The sequence below is a fragment of the Acinonyx jubatus genome, chromosome B4 (assembly GCF_027475565.1).
Source record: "Acinonyx jubatus isolate Ajub_Pintada_27869175 chromosome B4, VMU_Ajub_asm_v1.0, whole genome shotgun sequence".
NCBI lineage: Eukaryota > Metazoa > Chordata > Mammalia > Carnivora > Felidae > Acinonyx > Acinonyx jubatus.
The window spans coordinates 74,674,599-74,693,551 of NC_069387.1; the positions used below are offsets into that span (position 1 = coordinate 74,674,599).

The 18,953-nt window shown below is 49.6% G+C and overlaps 1 protein-coding gene across 2 annotated transcripts; it reads left to right on the forward strand.

Annotated features, from left to right (window-relative positions):
* Positions 1 to 7,604: 7,604 nt before the first annotated feature.
* On the forward strand, positions 7,605 to 13,110 carry DNAJC22 (DnaJ heat shock protein family (Hsp40) member C22). Of its 2 annotated transcripts, none has more exons than XM_053226199.1 (3): positions 7,605 to 7,706; positions 9,091 to 10,038; positions 11,743 to 13,110. In XM_053226199.1, the coding sequence occupies exons 2-3, from the start codon at positions 9,199 to 9,201 to the stop codon at positions 11,926 to 11,928; spliced, it is 1,026 nt and encodes a 341-aa protein (XP_053082174.1). In that variant the 5' UTR covers positions 7,605 to 7,706; positions 9,091 to 9,198; the 3' UTR covers positions 11,929 to 13,110. The 2 variants fall into 2 exon arrangements, with proteins under 2 accessions (XP_053082174.1, XP_014921352.1); XM_015065866.3 differs by lacking the exon at positions 7,605 to 7,706 and adding an exon at positions 7,792 to 7,915.
* Positions 13,111 to 18,953: the final 5,843 nt, after the last annotated feature.

The window sequence follows — 18,953 nt, forward strand, 5'->3', positions numbered from 1 at the left end:
AGTAGGCAGAGAAGGGTCTGCTACAGGACATAGCAAGGGCTGTGGAGGTGAAGATGAGTCTGATGGGGGAATGGGAGGAGAGAGGAGGCCTTTAAAGAGTCCCCTAGACTCCCCTATGTAAAAGCACAGCCCAGGAGCGCCTGCCTGGCTCAGTCGGTGGAGCATGTGACTCTTGATCTTGGGGCCATGAGTTCAAGCCCCACATTGGGCATAGAGCTTACTTCAAAATAAATAAAATAAAAGCACAGCCCAATCTGAATCTTACCTTAACCTCCATCCTTGACTCTGCACTAACCCTGATCCTAATTCCAAATTATACACTTGACTCCTCTTCAATCCTAAAATGAATCCTAACTCCATAACCTGAGCCTAAATGGAACGCATCTCTTGTCTCTCTTGCCCTGGAACCCAGGGGTCTCCCAAGAATTTCCCCCAGAGCTTACAGCCAGGTGTGTGTCAGAGTTCTGAGGACCAGACTTTGGATTAGCATGTGATTAGCATATGATTTGCATGTGATATGTGCCTTCTACTCTGAGGAAGTTTTCGTGTTAAAATTTTATGAAGTCTAGTGGAAAGGTCCTGGCTCCTTGAAGGTTCTCTCTTTTTGTTCCTTCTCCCACACTCCTTGTCATTGACCCAGGCCCTCTCAAGGGAAGAAGAAGAGTGAGGAGATGAACAATAGGGGGCTCATGGGAGGAAAGATCCTAGCAGTGTGACCTGTCCCTGTCACTTGCAGTGTAACCTCCACAGGCCTCAGTTTCCTCGTTTGTAAGAGGAGAGGAACCAGCTGGCTGACGTCACATTAAGATCTAAGAAAGCACTTTTGTTTCCTTGCACTCTCTCCTTCCTCACTTTTCAGGGTAATTCATAGCGTGGCCCCCATCCCCTCACAAACATTCTGGCTTCCTGTTCCCACATCTAAGGTTATGCAGAGCTGGAAGCAGCCTGGGTTGCCTGGTACCAGACGCCTGGTATGAAGAGAAAAGAACTTTGCACACCTGAGGGGACAGGGGATAACATGGAAAGGGAAATAATACTGTATTGTAGGGCTTTTATATGCAAGTTCTTACTACGTCCTCGAAGCACCCCTGAGTGGTGGATATATTTGTCTCCATTTTACAGATGAGGAAACTGGTCCCAGAAAGGAGACCATGGCTTGTCCTGTATCACCCTGTAAGTGGCAGGCCTAGGACTCGAGTTTTGATCTCTGTGCCCCGGAGAAGAGAAATGGCACCGGAGGCAGTGGAAGGGTGAAAGAAGCAGGACAGGAGTGGGGGGCGAGATTTGAACGAGTCTCAGGGGAGACCTATGTGTGTGGGGCCGGCAGTTGGCTCAGTGTCCCTGATCCCTCACCCCAGCGCTGTGGAGCCTGACACCCAACAGGTGCTCAATTGTTAGCTAACGGTTGGCAGAAGTTAGCAGCGGAGAGGAGTTGTTCAGAAGGAAGAGGAGTGGGCAGAGAAAAGGGATGGAGAAAGAAACCAAACAAATCGGAGGAAAATGTTATCAAGAGGTGAATGAGAGGAAAGCTGGCCAGGAGGGCTGAGGACCGCTCTCCTCCCACCATGGGTGGGGAAACAGTCATGGCCCAAGATGCTGCGCACCCTTTGCCCCATTGTTCCACAGGCCTCGGCCACAAGGTGAGATGGTTAGTGTGCCATCCGGCCTAGGGCTTCCATTCCCCTCTGGCACCGCAGCTCTGTACAGCCTTGGGCTCAAAGGGCCGCGCTGACTCCCACAGGGAGGGGTAGTGATTGTTTGCAAGGTGTTTGTCAGGCCAGATCCGCGCTGCTGACTTACTTCCTCAGCCCTTGACCCCTGGCCAGGTGCGTCTCCTCGCCCTAGCCTCCCTCTCCACCTCCTGTTGCTCTCCCTGGCCCCCACCCTCTGCCGGCTCCAGCTTCCAGTTAATGAAATGTGGCGAGCGGCCGCACAGACAGCTGTCAGACCCCTCATTTCTCCGCCGGGATATTGGATCCGCGCTGGGAAACCGACAGGTGAGCAGAGGAGGGGTTTGCGGGGGGCCGAAGGAGGGGCTCCAGCTGGCGAGAGCCGGGAGCCCAGGAGGCAGCGCCAAGCTCGAAGCCTCGAGGGCAAGGCTAAGCGGGTCGGCCCTAGGATGCTCTTTCTGTTGGTGGCACCTAGCTTTTTCCTCTTCTCCAACAAGCAGGAGACGTAACGAGCCCCATATCCAGCGCGCCCAGAACCGGGTCGACCCGGGACGCCTGGTCCCGCGCCCTAGGCGGGCCCGCTCCCGTGTGCGCCGCGCGCAGCGCCTCTGAGCCGGCAGCCGCGGCCCGGTGCTTCCTCCCACCTCCTTCCATCCTTTCCTTCTTGCTCCCCCTCCTTTCCGCGCTCCCTCCCCGGCGGCCGCGGCCTTTATTAGGGATTCCGCGGCTGTCGGTCCCGCCATCCATCCTGTCCGCCGGCAATTAGGCGGCCAGACAAAGAGCAGCTTCGGATGGATGAGGGTCCCGGCGGATCGGAAATGTGAAGGGTCAGCGCTGCCGCCCGCGGCGCACCCCGCTCCCCCCTCCGCATAATCACCGGCCGCCCGTCACTCAGCCGGCCGCCCGGGGAGCTCCGGGGCCCGGGCTGGGGAGAGGGCGGGGGTGGGACTGCAGCCTAGGCGCCTAGGGCTAGGAGAGAGCGGACCAGCAACAGGGACGCCTCCTGCGGGAAAACGGAGGACTGCGGGAGGCCGGAGGCACCTGCAGGAGAGAGAGAGAGAGAGAGAGAGAGAGAGAGAGAGAGAGAGAGAGAGAGAGCGCGAGCGAGCGCAGGATATGGCCCCCGGCGTGACCTGAAGGCGGACTGGAGGACCGCTGCCTTGGGGGCTTCCAGTGCGGAAGCGGGGATCTAGCTGCAGAAGAGGGTGGTGGCCCAGGCGCCCCCTGCTGGGAGACTGGGGGACGAAGTCCTAACGGCCTCTGGTCTATACAGGTGGAACTGCGCCCAAGAGGAGCTTTCCTAGGGAAACTGAGGGTCTGTAACCTGGTGCGCCTCCTATTGGAATAGAGTGATGCTGTGCTTCTATTCCCCGATCTCTCACGCAAAATCCAACCCATCCACATGAAATCCAGAAAAGCTCCAAGGCTGGGAGAACCCGCACGGAGCCAAGAGGAAGTTCAAGGAGTCCGGGTTTTACTGCGGATTCTTTGGCTCTAGCTCCCAGCTGACAAATCAACATCTCAATCTGACAATTAGTGGTCGAGGTGGGGGGAGAGGGGCTCTCGTCGCCTGGGCCGCTTAGCCCTCACGGCGGGCGGCAGAGAGGTGGGCGGTGGCTGGCAGTGATGAACGACTCCGGGGGGGCCCGGGGCCCGGAGCGCGCATTCATTACTCGACTGACAGGCGGACGGCGGGCTGGCGAGCAGCTAGTGGACGTGCGGGGAAAGAGGCCAGTGGCAGGAGGGAGAGTAAGGGAGGCGTTTAATAGCCCCACCGCTGGGTCAGCTCCCGGTTCTTTGCCTCTCTCTTGGTACTTGACTTCTTGAGCTCTGGCTCACAGCTGTTGGAGCTGGCTCTGGTTGTAGAATTTGGCGGCCGGGGGGCCGGGACCTAAGCCCTCTCTTTGGGTTAGGCGATTTAAGGTCTAATATCAATAGAGTGTGTGGACAGGCTTAAGACTGGGAGCTTCAGCTTGACCTGGGAGGCATTGTGCATGTCTGTGCACACAGAGATGGCGTGTGTGACAGGGATGGATGAGTGTGGATCACACGTGTAAGTCAGTGACAGCGTGGGTCAGCGTTAGGAATGTGTCGACCTGATTTTGTCAGTGGTGGTGTGTGTTGTCTGAGGATCGGCTGCAGCCTCTTCCTCCTTCATGTCTGTGCTCCCCCCCCCCCCCGCACTACTTGCTGTCAGCTCTCTCTCTCTCCAGTTCTATAGGAAATGGCAGTGTGCACAGTGACAGCTGAGGTATGCTGCTGGGGGTGGGGGGGATAGATGTTAACTGTGAGGATGCTGGTCTGGACAACTGCTCCTTTCCACCATTTCCACCCAAAATCTCACCTGTTCCCCAAGCTTTCTGAAAGTAGTGGATGCTTTTTGCAAAGCTTGGAGACCCATTTGCTGAGTCCTGGGGAAAGAAGTGGTCACTACTAGAGTTTTCTATAGTCCACACTCCTACATGTACACAATCTTCATCACACACAGGATGTGCTCTCCAGCCCATCTGGGTCCCCAGGCAGTCAGAGAGGAGAAGGTGGGTCTCAGGCACAGGTCAGATCATCAGACCTCCAAGAGAGCCCATCTCTTTGGGGCCTGGGCTAGTGGCCCTTGGGACCCTTACCTTTTGGACCTTAGGTCCAGTTACTAGTTGATACTTTGGGAGAGTAATGCTAATTATAGTCTGATTCCTTACCCCAATAACTCTCTTTCTTCACCTGGCTTTGTCCTCCCCCACTCTCAAACACACTAAAAGGTCAAGCAGAACTTCTTCCCAGCCCTGAATCTCCTAGGTCTATAGGGCAGAGTTGGGGGTGACTCTGGATCTCTGGTTGCCTGCTTTATTCGCTGGCTCTCAGCCACCTTCCCTTTGCCTTGCTCTTCCTCATAGCCAGGGTGTCTCTTGGAGCCTTTATATCTTTGTCTCTGTACCTCTCCTTGCGTCCATGTTTAGGGATCTCCTCCAAATTTGTCTTCCTACATTTTGGGTTATGTCTTTGTTCCTCTAGGGGTTCTCTCTTTGGGAATACGCCAGTGCAAGTTGAGGTCCATGGGAATGGGAAAGAGAGCAGGGCTTCCTTCCTGCCCCCATCTAGAGGCGACTGAAACCCAAGGATAGCCACACAGTGTCAGGGCCTGGCCACGACCAGGTCGCTTCTCATTCAGGGCACAAGCACCTGGTCGATGCCCCGCGGTCCCCCCGCCCCCCCCCCCCCCGCCGCCCCGCCGCCCTCCTCCAGCCCCTCCCCCGCCCCCTCCGCCCGCCTGGAAAAGGCAAATTTGACATTTTTAAATCCCGAGCCTTAGAGGGATCGATGCGGCCCGGGGGCCCCGCCCGGGGTCGATATTCCTGATTGGGAAGCGGCCGCTGCGCGGAGTCCGCGTGTAAATCACCCAGACTGGGGGAGGGGGCACGGGCGCCAACCGCGTCCCCGGCAAGCGGAGCCAGGCGGGGTCCCGGCCCGGGCCGACCCTAGGGCAATGGAATGAGGAGACCCACTGGCCTCAGAGACCGGGAGACAAGCCCGCCCAGGGGCTCTCCCCCCTCCCGGCCCAGCTCTGCCAACTCTGCGGGCCGGCTCCGTCTCGCTTCAGCGGCCGCCACCCTCCGTTGCCCCTGGAGCCGCCGGGGAGGCCGGTGTCGGAGCCAGCCATGCGGCGGCTCCTCTCAGGCCGCTCCCGCGGGGCCTGAGCTTCGGCGGCGGCTGTCACGAAGCCGACATGCCGGGCGGGCCGGCAGGGGCGGGTGGCGGGGGAGAGGAGTGGGGGGAGGAAGGCTGGGGCGGCTCTGGCTCACAGTGGGCGCGCAACAGATGTTTGCGCTATTGAGGGACAAGGTGGTGTGGGGCACCCGGCGGCGCGGAGCCTGGGGCTGGAGGGCGCGCGTGGGGCAAGGGGTGGCCTAGACTTATGGGGAGTGGGAGTCTGGCCACCCAGCGGGGGTGAGAGGAGCTCTGGGGACGGCTGAGCTGAGATAGACCCCCTCCCGCTATGACCAGGGTATAAAGAACAAAACAGAATGGATAAGCAGGGAAGTTTGGGCCCCACCTGCAACGGCCTCCGCGGCCCCTACCCTCCAATCCTCACAGTTCTCTTTTGGAGAAACTGAGGCAGCCGAGGCTGAGAAGGGCCAGGAAGGTTAAAAGCGGGATCAGCAACGAGGCTGGGACGCCAACCAGACTTCCCGCGTGGGTCCCCGGATTCACCCGCCCGCCCCGGTCCTTTCGTGGGTAAATACTCCGCCACGTCCCCCACCGCAGCAGAGACCCTCCCCTCCCGCTTCAGCTTGTCAGATCCCCCTACTCCCCACCCCCCGCCAGTTTATAGAACAACAATTTGGGGAAAACAATCCGGGCCGAGTGACGGCCCCGTAATTGTGACAAAGTGAGTGCGGGCGGCTGGAGAGAGCGCTAGGGCGGGAGCGCGGCGGGGCGAGGCGGAGGCAGGGGCGCCTCCTGCCCGCCCCGCCGCCCTCTCGTTCTCATTCCGGTCACCTCCCATCCTCTCCTTGACTCTTCTCCAATTCTTCTCCCGGCCCCTCGCGCCTCCCTTCGCTTGTTCCTCCATCGCTCTTCCCTTTCCTCTCGGTAACGGCTCCTCTCCCGCCCCCACCCCCGACCGCCCCTCCCTCGATGTGCTTTTTCTCCGCTCACTTCTCCTTCTCTTCTCCGCCCCCCACTCGTTTCTCCATCTTTTCCGCGCACTCCTGTCGCCCTTGGGCCCCTGGCTCCCACCGCACAATCCGCTCTCTCCCCGCCCAGCCCTCGCTTCCTGAGCTGGAACCCTGAGCACCCTCCCCGACCGCCACTCTCTGGGAGGTCAGCTCAGCCCAGCAGCCCTGGGTTCCTCCGGCCTCAGAGCAGGCTGCGCGCGGCCAGGCGGCCAGGCGGCCAGCCCCTTCCCTCTGCGTTCCGCCGCTGCTTCCCCCACCCCGCTTCCAGCGCCGGGAGCGAGTTTGTTTGTCCAGCGGCGGCCGCCGCCGCCCGAGCTATTTGCCGAGCTTAGCGCGCCGCCTCTCAGTGCGGGCCCAATTAAGTCTCATTCATTATTCAGCGCCCTGTCCGCCCCCGCCCCCCAGCTGGCAGCTCCCGCGTCGCTTTGGGGCCCTTCCCAGCCCTGGCCCCTCGGTGAGCCTTAAGGCGCCTTAGGAGAGCCATGTTCCCTCCCCGGGCCGGGATAAAGGCTGAGGGGCTGGCAGTGTGAGGGCCACCAGGCCCACCCCACCCCCAGGTCAAGACTGGGGACTTTGGAGAGCCAAGCCTTTCCTCTACAGAGGAGGAAACAAGCCCAAGAAACTACGTGACTTGGCCAAGGTCACGTAGCAGAGCCAGGATTGGAGCCCAGGGCATTGAAGCGAAGGCATCTTGCATCCCAGCTCTTTCCCAGCGTCGAGGTGGGAGGAAGGCAGACGACTCTGGTGCTGCGGCTTCGCTCTCGCTCTGCTCTCTGGGTGGGACGCATATCCCTTTTTGCTAGTGTTTCTGCCTCTCGCCCATAGCCTTCAGGATACAGCAGGCTCGGGCTCCCACTAGATCTGGAGGCCCCTCAGGTTCAGGCTCAGGTCTAGACGTTATTCCCCTGACTAGCAGGCCTGGGGGCGGGGCAAATGAGGCAAACTCGGGCTGGGGGTCCTCTCTGCAGTCAGTCCGTGGGTGAGTCGGCCTTAGAGGAATTGGAAGTGGAGCCATCCAAGGCCGTCTTGAAAAACAACGGAGTAGGAAGAGCGTGCACCCTGAGAGGGACAAGTCACCCCCTCATTTGTAGGGATGGAAAGGGGCGATCAAAGGCCTATTTTTGCGTTTATAGCGAACCACTCGGGGCTGCTTTGCCCCGGCAACTGGACAAGGTGAGTCTGGAGACCCGCCCGGCCCCGCCCTTCCGTGAGCGGCAGCGCCACCTGGCGACGGTGGTGCAGCGGTGCAAGCGCGCTCGGTCTGGAGTGGGGCGCTGCGCCAGCCTGAGTAGGCTGGATTCGCCCTGAGAGCCTCACACCGGGTTTACCCGACAGGGCGGGCGAGAGGAGCCGAGGCTGAAAGGTGATCCCAAGGGGACCGGGTGTGTGTGTGTTGGGGGGGGGGTGCTTAGGGAGGGGACTGACCCGGACGGTCCCACTTCCGTGACACAGCAAACACAGAAAGACAAAGTCCATTTGGATGGAAGTGAGAGCGGAGTGACAGGGGCCATTTTGACTCTGTAGCCAAAGGAAATGACTGGTCTGACGGGGTCTGGGAGCCGGGGTACCCAGGTACGGCAGTCCACCCTGGGACTAGCGAGTAACTGGCTGGTGGTCTTGAGGCCTACTAGGGGGGAGATGCTGGCAGGCACACGTTGGCATCTGGCTTGGTATTCTGGGGGTTCAACCGGCCTCTTTGGAGAGACTCCAAGTCCGCCCTGGAAGGAGGTGGTTGAACTATGGAGTGCCAGGGTTTAGGTCAAAACGTTAGTTTAACAGAACTGTTTAAGTGGAGGGACTTCAGGACCTCTTTCAAATTTGACTTGTGGGAAGGTTTCGTGGCCTGGAGAGATGGGAAGGCTGGAGAGGAACCTTGGCCATGTGTCTGAGGGCGGCCATAGTGCGAGTCTGAGGAGGGCTAGGGATGCCAGGGGACTTTCAAAATGTGTGGGAACTTTATTTTTTATTTATTTTTTTTTAACGTTTATTTATTTTTGAGACAGAGAGAGACAGAGCATGAATGGGGGAGGGCAGAGAGAGAGGGAGACACAGAATCGGAAGCAGGCTCCAGGCTCTGAGCCATCAGCCCAGAGCCCGACGCGGGGCTCGAACTCACGGACCGCGAGATTGTGACCTGAGCTGGTCGGACGCCTAACCAACTGGGCCACCCAGGCGCCCCTCAAAATGTGTGGGAACTTTAGAAGGGCATTCTGTTCACTCCTGTTCACTCCATTCTCCCATGAATCATTCCAGGAATCAGTGGTCCGAAATTTAAGCTTCTGCTTTTCTGTCCATGTGCTGAGTTCTAAACCAACTGAAAGCATTTAAAACATTTTTCTCCCTTAAATTTGGAGTTGGCTGTGCTTATAAGAAACAGAAATGAAGGGCGCCTGGGTGGTTCAGTGGGTTAAGCCACCGATTTCGGCTCAGGTCATGGTCTGGTGATTTGTGGGTTGGAGCCCCTCATCCGGCTTTGTGCTGACAGCTCAGAGCCTGGAGCCTGCTTTGGATTCTGTGTCTCCCTCCCTCTCTGTCCCTCCCCTGCTTGCGTGCTCTCCGTCTCTCTCTTTCTCTTTCGAAAATAAACTTAAAAAACAAACAAACAGAAATGAGGAGCCAGACCAAAGGATATGGGAGAACCCGCATTTCAGGGACACTCAGGAAGATCTGCGCTTATTATTGGAAGGAGAAATGGTTACTCTTAGGGGCCTGGATATAGTCTTATGACTGCTTTTTTCATCTCCTAGGGTCTCGGACCATGACAGCCATGTTTCTCACAGATGACCCCAGATTTCTGCACTCTGGGCAGTATGTCAGGTGCCACTGGACTTGATCTGACACCCTTTACCTAAAGGATGGCCAAAGGGCTCTTGGTGACCTATGCCCTTTGGGCTGTAGGAGGCCCTGCTGGGCTCCACCACCTGTACCTGGGGAGGGACACTCATGCACTGCTCTGGATGCTTACCCTGGGGGGTGGCGGGCTGGGCTGGCTCTGGGAATTCTGGAAGCTCCCGAGCTTTGTAGCTCAGGCCAACAGACCCCAGAGGCAGAGGCAGAGCTCAGTAGGGAGGACACCCCCTCTCAGTTTCATTCGCTTTGTCGCCCAGGTGACAGTGGGCATCTATTTTGGCCTGGTGGCTCTCATTAGCCTTTCTTTCATGGCCAACTTCTATATTGTGGGCCTCCCACTGGCAGTTGGCTTAGGGGTCTTGCTTGTGGCTGCTGTTGGCAACCAGACCTCAGACTTTAAGAATACACTAGGGGCAGCATTTCTTATTTCCCCTATCTTCTACGGCCGCCCCATAGCCATCCTTCCCATCAGCTTGGCTGCCAGCATCACAGCCCAGAAGCATCGCCGCTATAAGACTTCAGTTGGGTCAGAGACACTCAGTGTCCGGCTCTACCGTCTGGGCTTGGCTTACCTTGCTTTCACAGGCCCACTAGCCTATAGCACCTTCTGCAACACAGCAGCCACCCTTAGCTATGTGGCAGAGACCCTTGGCTCCTTTTTGAGTTGGTTCAGCTTCTTCCCCCTCCTTGGCCGCATCATAGAGTCTGTCTTCCTTCTGCCTTACCGGATCTGGAGGCTGCTGGTGGGGGATCCTGGTTTCAGCAACAACTCCTTCCGTGAGTGGGAGAAGCTCTATGAGTTTGTTAACAGTTTTCAGGATGAGAAGCGTCAGCTGGCTTACCAGGTAAGTCTTTGTTCCCTCTCATTCCTGTCTGGGACAGCTCTGAGAGTTAGGCTAAGCCTTACTGGAACTGATGCCCCGTATATGGGAGTATATGTTTTCATGTCTGCTGGGTTGGGCCCTAGAAGGGTGTCCAGCTTTCTTTGGGCTTCTGTGTGCAATGGGTGAAGGTACAGGGTCACTAACAGTGAGTGGGAAAAGATAGGTATATATTGTTTACTTTTTATTGAGGTGTAACATATATAAAGTAACATATAACGTATATGGTGCCTGGGTGGCTCAGTCAATTAAGCATCTGACTCTTGATAGTGACTCAGGTCGTGATCTCACAGTGGTGAGATCAAGCCCTGTGTTGGGCCGTATGCTGATGATGCATTTTATGTATACATCTCTGTAACCACCACTCAAACCAAGGTATAGAATACATCCAGCACCAAGAAGTTTCCCTTGTGTCCCTTCTCGCTCTAGACTCCTTTCCTTGGAAGAATCTCTTTTCTGACTTCTATTACCATAGATTAGTTTTGTCCATTCTTGAACTTCATACAAATGGAATCATTCGGTATATACTTTTATGTCTGACTTTTTTCCTTTTTATTTTTATTATTATTATTATTTTTAACATTGATTTATTTTTGAGACAGAGAGAGACAGAGCATGAACGGGGGAGGGTCAGAGAGAGAGGGAGACACAGAATCCAAAACAGGCTCCAGGCTCTGAGCTGTCAGCACAGAGCCCGACGCGGGGCTCGAACTCACGGACCGCGAGATCATGACCTGAACTGAAGTCGGATGCTCAACCGACTGAGCCACCCAGGCGCCCCTGACTTTTTTCCTTTTTAAATTAACTTATTTTTATTTTATTTTTTTAAAGTAGGCTCCACACCTAGCGTGGACTTGAACTCACAACGCTGAGATCAAGAGTCACATGCCTGAGACAGCCAGGCACCCCATGTCTGATTTCTTTCATTCAACATTATGTTCGTGAGATTTATTCATACTCTTGCATGTACTATGAATAAGTACTGTAACATTTATAAATTGTTTCCATTGTTGTGTAGTATCCCATTGTATAAATATACTACACGGTATCTATCCATTCCTATTGTTAATGAACATTTAGGTTAGTTCCAATTTGGGGCCATTCTAAATAAAGCTGCTGTGAACATTCTTGTACATGTCTTTGGTGGACATATATGCTTATTTCTCTTTCAAGGAAGAGATCTTGTGAGGATGGCGAAGTCCCAGGTTAGAAAACGGGCAGCTGTGGTTCAAAGCAAAGCTTGGTTCTTGCCATCAGATCCAGAGCTAGCCCATGTTTCAAAAGGCTGGAATTCTAGGGGCACCTGGGTGGCTCAGTCGGTTAAGCGTCTGACTCTTGGTTTCGGCTCAGGTCATGGTCTTGCTGTTTCATGGGTTCAAGCCCTGCATTGGGCTCTGTGCTGATGACATGGAGTCACCTTGGGGTTCTCTCTCTCCCTCGCTCTCTGCCCCTCCTCCACTTGCACTGTCTCTGTCTCTCTCAAAATAAATAAATAAACTCAAAAAAAGAAAAAAGGCTGGAATTCTAATCTGAGGTTCTGGGCCTTTCTCTCAGGCAAGTAAAAGCCGACTCCAGAGATAGCACAGCCTGATTTAGCAAGGAAGTGGGGAGAGACCCAGGTTCTCTGAAACGTATGGAATTCTAATTTTCACCTTCTGTTTCCCTAAGGTTTTGAGTGTCTCAGAGGGGGCAACAAATGAAGAAATACATCGAAGATACCGGGAGCTAGTGAAGATCTGGCACCCTGATCACAACCGACACCAGACAGAGGAGGCTCAGAGGCACTTCCTGGAGATCCAGGCTGCATATGAAGCCCTGAGTCAGCCCAGAAAGCCCAAGGGATCCTGGAGGTGAGAAGAAATTGCCCCTTGAGGGTGGACTCTTCCTGGCAGAGCTGAGCAGCTTGTCCCAACCCAGCTTTGCCCACACAGGTCATCCCAACAGCATTGAAGAACTGGTCTGTTTGCAGTGGAGATGAGAAAACCTTAAAGGAGTGAGAAAGCTATTGTAGTGGAATAACGTTTCTATTTTGAATTTCTCAATTGTCGGTTATTGTATTCCTGATAAGTTCTTCCTAAAACTAGATAGTGAAATTAAAGGCATGTTATAAAACCAATAAAATATCTTTTAGAGAATATACAACCTTGCCCACCCTGGTACATTGATGAGCGATGGAAGAAGATTGTTTAACAATTTCTTTTCTCTTTCTCTCTTTCTCTCTTTTTCTTTCTTTCTTTCTTTCTTTCTTTCTTTCTTTCTTTCTTTCTTTCATATGCAAAGTACTGAGGAGATTAAAGGAAAAATATGAAGGTTCTCATATTTCACAAGCTGTCCTGTGGCAATAGGGATTTGATCTATTCTGTAGATTACCAATGGGTAAGAGAGGGGTTAAATGAGAAAAATTGCAGAAAAATATCTTAATTCTATTTATAGGAGAGCTTTCTAGGAGATCCACTTTTCCTAAGAAGGAACAAGCTGCCGTGGAGTGGGGGTAGTACCGCTATCGCAAACTTTTCTGCTTGGTGAAGTATTGTAAAGAGCTCTGAGATTTTGCTTGGGTGGTTGGACTGGCTGAATTCTCAGGTCTCCCCCTGACCCTGAACTACATACTCTGCTGCCTAGGAGCTTACAGTCTGGTGGGGAATATAACATACACAGATATCCAAGTTCACCTCCTTCAGCGTTTTGAACTAAGTGTCATAAGAATTATAAGTGGAGTACACTGGAACATTGGAGAAGGGGCAGATGACATTGTTTGATGGGGACTCATGGGATAATTTATGATTTTATATTTCATGTGCCTTTATGAGGGCTTTGGGGAAACCGAGGGAACCAGTGCTTGAGTATCTCAACAGGGTCTTATTTAATTTCCGTGTAACCAGCCAAGTGTGGAAGAAACGTCTAGGATGCACAGGAAGACTGGAGAACCGGAACATGATGTTAAACTTATATACCTTTACTCCAGTTTTCTTGCTCTTCTTTTGTGTTTGTGTGATCCCTCGAACTTTTTTTTTGGGAAATTAACTCTGAGTGATTATATATATACACACACACACACACACACACATATTTTAAAGTAGAATTATTATTATTTTGGCTAATACTCTTTGCAGATTAAAATAAAATCTGGTCTCATCTGATCAACTGAGAGGAATGAAATTTGTAGATGTGTTTTTCTTTGTATTCATATATAACAAAACTTGAACAGTTTTTGCTAATGAATTTTTTAAACTTTATTTATTTTGAGAGAGAGAGAGAGAGCATGAGCAGGGGGAGGGGCAGAGAAAGAGAGAGAGAGAGAGAGAGAGAGGGAATTCCAAGCAGGCTCCATGCTATCAGCACGGGGTCCAGCGCAGGGCTCAATCTCATGAACCCTCCAGATCATGACCTGAGCTGAAATCAAAAGGCAGATGCTCAACCAACTGAGCCACCCAGATGCTCCTACCAGTGAATTTATATACCATGATTTCAAGGCCAAATTAACTTTTACACCTTTGTAAAGTTGCCAAAAATTGATATGTTTCTTTTGAAAAATACTTAGAATCTGTGAAATCATCACATGGAATTTTAATGAGGTATTTTCATAGACCATTGATTAGTCACTTATTAACATGATATCTAGTACTACTTCTGCATAATGTAAATATATTAAAAATAGTCTATTAGGGAAAAGGAACAAAAGAGTGATTAGGGGCTTTACTTAATTTGGAAAATATTTTACTATTCTCAAATTTTGTTATGCACTTTTGTTACAAAAATATGGCTACACTTTAATTTATTAAAATAGGAACTATTGGGGCACCTGGGTGGCTTAGTCGGTTAAAATTCCAACATTGGCCTAGGTCACGATCCCATAGTTCGTGAGTTCAAGCCCCACATCAGGCTCTCTGCTGTCAGCACAGAGCCCACTTCAGATCCTGTCTCCCTTTCCCTGCCCTGCCCCCACTCACACTTTCTCTGTCTCTCAAAAATAAATTAAAAAAAAAAAAAAGAACTATTCAGGAGCAGTTTCTATTGTTTCAACATGAGCAATGCTACAATAAATATCTTTAAATGTGTGTACTGGTGCTTTTTGTTTTTTTGAGGCTGGATTCCAATAAGTGATAATATAAGGTCAAACAGAATGTATATTTAAAATTTTCATTGATGCTGTATCAGGTTACTTCTGGAAAATATTCTGATAATTTATACTTCCTCCAGCAGTGTCAGAAAGTGGCCCTTTCCTTGGAATTGGAATGGACTGTTATCACTCTTTTAAATTTTTGCCAAGATGATGGGTGAGGAATAGTATCTGACGACTTTGATTTGCCTTTCCCTGACTCATAGTAAAGGTCAGCATCTTTTCAAATTTTGTTGGGTACTTGCATTTCCTCTTTAGTGAAAGCCTGAACATAAGTATTTTCTGCTTTTAAAAAAATATTATCTCCAAAAAAATAAATTATCACCTACCTGTCTTTGTGAAATCTATTTTGTTGGTATCCTCGCTTGTAAGGAACCTTAACTCTTTGTTGTATGTGTTGTAGATATTTTCCCCCAGTCTATGGCTTGTCTTTCAACTTTAAGCATGAGTTTTAGAATCAGAAGGATTAGGATTAGGATTTTAACGTGGTTCCATGATTTTCTAGCTGTGTGATCCTAGGTTTCTTTAGTCTCTGAGAGCCTTAGTTTCCCCTAAAATTGAGATAATAGTATGTACTCTTAAAGGGTTTCTGGGATAAGGAAACTAGCATATGTAGAGTGAGCAAATATAACTTTAATATAACCCTTTCCCCCTTTCAGCCATGTAAGGAAACAAGGCTTGGGTGTCTAGGGGAGTTAATTGGTATGGAATGAAGGTTCTATGTGTAAGGCTGAATTTTCCTAGAGTGTATTAGTGTATTTTCTATTAAAAAAATTCCTTTTGGTTTCTTGCAAATCACCGTATGAATGCTTACAAATAAGGATTAGAAAGTAGTAAATAGAAATGATGGATTGTGTTGTGGTGGTAGAGTATAAATGGTCCCTCTTCCTCACCTCCTCTTTCCTAGACTCTCTCTCTCTCTTGTTTTATAATTAAGAAAAATTCCAGGGGTACCTGGTTGGCTCAGTCAGTTAACTGACTCTTGATTTTTGGCTCAGGTCATGATTGCATGGTTCATAGGATCAAGACCCATGTCAGGCTCTGCACGGACAGCAAGGAGTCTGCTTGGGATTCTCTCTCTCCCTCCCTCTCTCCCTGCCCTTCCTTGGTCACACTCTCAGTCTCTCTGTCTGTCTCTCCCTTTCTCAAAATAAATAAATCAACTTAAAAGGAAAAATTCCAGCCTTTTTTTAGCTGTTCATGGGAAACCAGGGAAGTGGTTTGTGTTTGGCTGTTCTTAGGCTGTAGTTTTAAAATGGGTCAGAGCTCATCTGGGCCAGTTGGGATAGCAGAAGTCCTCAGAATGAGACAACTCTGAGGGTAAGATGAATCTCATGGGAAGGAGCTCACTGCTTGTAAGATGGCCCTTTTCACTTGCAGATTGTCTTTGCAGAACTCTCTTGTCACACTTTGGCAGATTCATTTCAATTAGGGAGGCTATTCCCTGACATCTGGAGTCTCAGTCCTTCTTTGCAGGACAGAGAGGTATTTCTACTTTCTGAGATGCTATGGCATGGTGATCTGCCGTCCACCTCTTAGCCACATTAGTTACTTTAGTGTGGATTAGTTTAAAACTTTGCACAGGAGAAATTTTTGTAGGTATGGGCTGAGGCACATGGTAAGAAGTGAGAAAGATGTTATAGAATGTTACCTCTTAGTAGGAAAGACTCATTAAGACTCATATTTGGATTTCATCTTCCTTCTTGCCCTGGCCTGTGAATGGGTTCTGAAATTGAGTCCTTACCAGGATTAGACTACCTACACTCCTTCCCCACTCCTTCCAGGGACATCTGTTCGTATATCTCATAGTCAGTGGTATAGCCCAGCCATTTTTTGAAAGGAAAAAAATGGCACAAAATTATGGGAATTGAGAACTTCTGGAAGGGAATTCTGCTTTGCTAACAACCCTGGGACATTATTATCACGAAGAGACTTTTCTGGGGATGTGATTCCCAAAGCACCTGATATAGCGAAAATCAGCTATAAGTAGAAATTCACCATAAAATAATTCTATATTTATATAAACCAAGATATTAGCAAGTGTGAGGTCTTCCTTATTCTCCAACCAAGAAGATTTCATGAAATCCAATGATTTCATATTCTCCCACTCCCACAAATAAAAAATGTATAGGGCCTTTTAAAGAGTTGGAAGGGAAGTGAGAAGGCCTCTATGCCAAGTGCTCACTCAGTGCAGGACCTGAAGAATAGCTTTCCTCAAAGATTTCCATTTTGGCATTGGCTTCAGTTGGAAATCTGCTACCTGTTTCACCTTTTGGACACCCTTAATCGTTAAGTTCTTCTATCGGACTAAAATTTGCTTCCCTGTAATTTCTAGATATTCCATCTCTTGTTACAAAGAACAAAACCCAACAACAACAGCAACAAAAACCCTTCCTTGATAAGCAGCTGCCCTCATCTCATATCCTTCGAAATCTTCTCTTTTTTAGATTAAACATTGCCTTGTTTAAGGAAGCACTGTAGTTTGGTAGGAAGAGACGGATGGAGAAATGTGGACATAGGCTTCTACCTCCACCGCTTGGGGGACCAGCCTGCCGTTTTACCACTCTGGGCTGCAGTCTGTCCCTTGTAATACGAGGAAGTTGGACTTACATGCCCTTGGAGATTGCTTTCCACACTGAATGCTGGGTTCTTAACTTTTCAGCTGAGGCTTGTGCTAAATGATTCTGTTTGTCATCTTCTGTCTGCCCTCTGGTGGACACTGTCTTGGGAAGAAAAGAAAATATTAAATTGCTCGAAGAACAATATAATGGCTACCCACCCACCCCCCAAATAAAAAAAAAATCACCTACATTCACCTTGCTGTTTCCACCTATTCATTTTCCCTTTTAGTCCTCATCTGTAAACGTACATAATTAAATTTTACACGATTGTCTCATATCAAGGACACAATTTTGTACTGCTTTTTCCCCCCTCACTGAATCGTAAGCATTTTATATATTATTATGAAGATGTATATATATGTGTATATATTTCTATGAAGACATACATGTATTTAATTGATATGTAATTCACATGCCATAAAATTCATCCTTGTATACAGTTTAATGATTTTTAGTATATTCATAAGGTTGTGCAACTATCACCACTAGCTAATTTCAGACGTTTTTGCCTTCCCTAAAACAAACCCCATACCCATTAGCAATCACTCTCCGCTCTCCCCTCCCCCAGCCCTTGGCAACCACTAATCTACTTTCTGTCTCTATAGATTTTCCTATCCTGGACATGTTATATAAATGGAATCATACAATGTCTCCTTTTGTGTCTGGCTTTTTTCACTTAGCATAATGTTTTCAAGATTCATCCATGTTGTAGCATGCATTATCATTCTATGTTTTTTATTTTAACTTTTCAAATAGCATATCATTATATTTTAATGCTGCATAATATTCCCCTTTTGGGGAGACATTTAGGCTATTAATGTATATATTTTTTTGTTATAAAGAATGCTGCATCGATATCTTCATGTTTCTAATTCATCTATTCTCTTGAATTATTTCAGAATAAATTCCCATGGGTGGGATTACTGGGTCAAAGGGTATGAACATTTTTATGGCTCTTGTCAATATTGCTCTTAAATTGTGCCCAGAACTAAATGCAATTCTCAGATGTGTTCAGACAGAACGGGGTACTGTGGGGCTATTAAGTTCTCAAGGTCTGGACAATATATCATCCTTGAAATCAAGCAGTCTAAGAATTTATTAGCTTTTTTGGTTGCTCATTGAGCTTATAGCCAACGAAGGCCCTTAGATCTTTTCCTGGGTACTGTGTCTTAAAGCTATGCTTGCATCTACTCTAGGACCCAGGAGGTTTTTGAGGACTCCCTGACTTGAATTTAGTATTTCTTTGTTTTCTCTTTTCTTTACCAGTAGGTGGTCCTAACAAGCCAGCAGGAGCTTTGGGTTTATTGCAGTCTTAGCTAAGAACTGCAGATGGCGCCTTAAGGCTGTCGCAAGGGTCAAATATGTCCCTTCACATTTTTTTTTTGGATCTGGTAGTGATACCTCCTTAGTAGGTTTATTACTAGAGTTCAGTCCTCCTCTTTTATTGGGAAAGAGAGAGCAACTGTGAAGTTGGATCTGGGTGTTATTCAGGGCAATCTCTAAATGAAATGTGTTTCCTAGATGTCATTTGATCTCCTGGGGGACTCTGAGGCAGTCTGTCTCATGTGAGAGCTTTGCTTGAACACACGTTTCATGCCACTGCTTTGGCTTTTGATGTTCACACCCTGAGAAGCTGATTTTCTGGTTTCTCTTCATGTTCCTTGCCATCTTTCTCTTGGTCACCGTAAAAGATTGAAATATGTTCAACTACCTGGTTTTATTCATTTGTTTTGTTAAGGTGGGTTTTGAGCAACAAAAGAGAAAAATTTATGTAGCATTCTGCTGCATGAGATTTCATTTCAATAATTTGTTGCTCAAATTTTTTAATGTTTTATTTACTTTTGAGAGAGAGAATGGGTGCACCTGCGAGTGAGGGAGGGGCAGAGAGTGAGGGAGACAGGATCCAAAGCAGGTTCTGCTCTGATAGCAGTGAGCCTGATGCGGGGCTTGAACTCACAAACTGTGAGATCATGACCTGAGCTGAAGTCGGTCGTTCAACCGACTGAGCCACGCAGGTGCCCCAATTTGTTTCTTTATTCTCATTTTTCTTTTCTTCCCAATTATTTTCCTTCTCCCCACCTGTCATCCACCCTTTCCATTAGCCCATCTGCTTATTTGCAAACTATTATAACTTTAAG

Coding starts and splice junctions, on each gene's coding strand:
- DNAJC22 (XM_053226199.1), top strand. CDS start 9,199: ATGGCCAAAGGGCTCTTGGTGACCTATGCCCTTTGGGCTGTAGGAGGC. Junction 10,039..11,742: donor AGCGTCAGCTGGCTTACCAG/GTAAGTCTTTGT, acceptor TGTTTCCCTAAG/GTTTTGAGTGTCTCAGAGGG.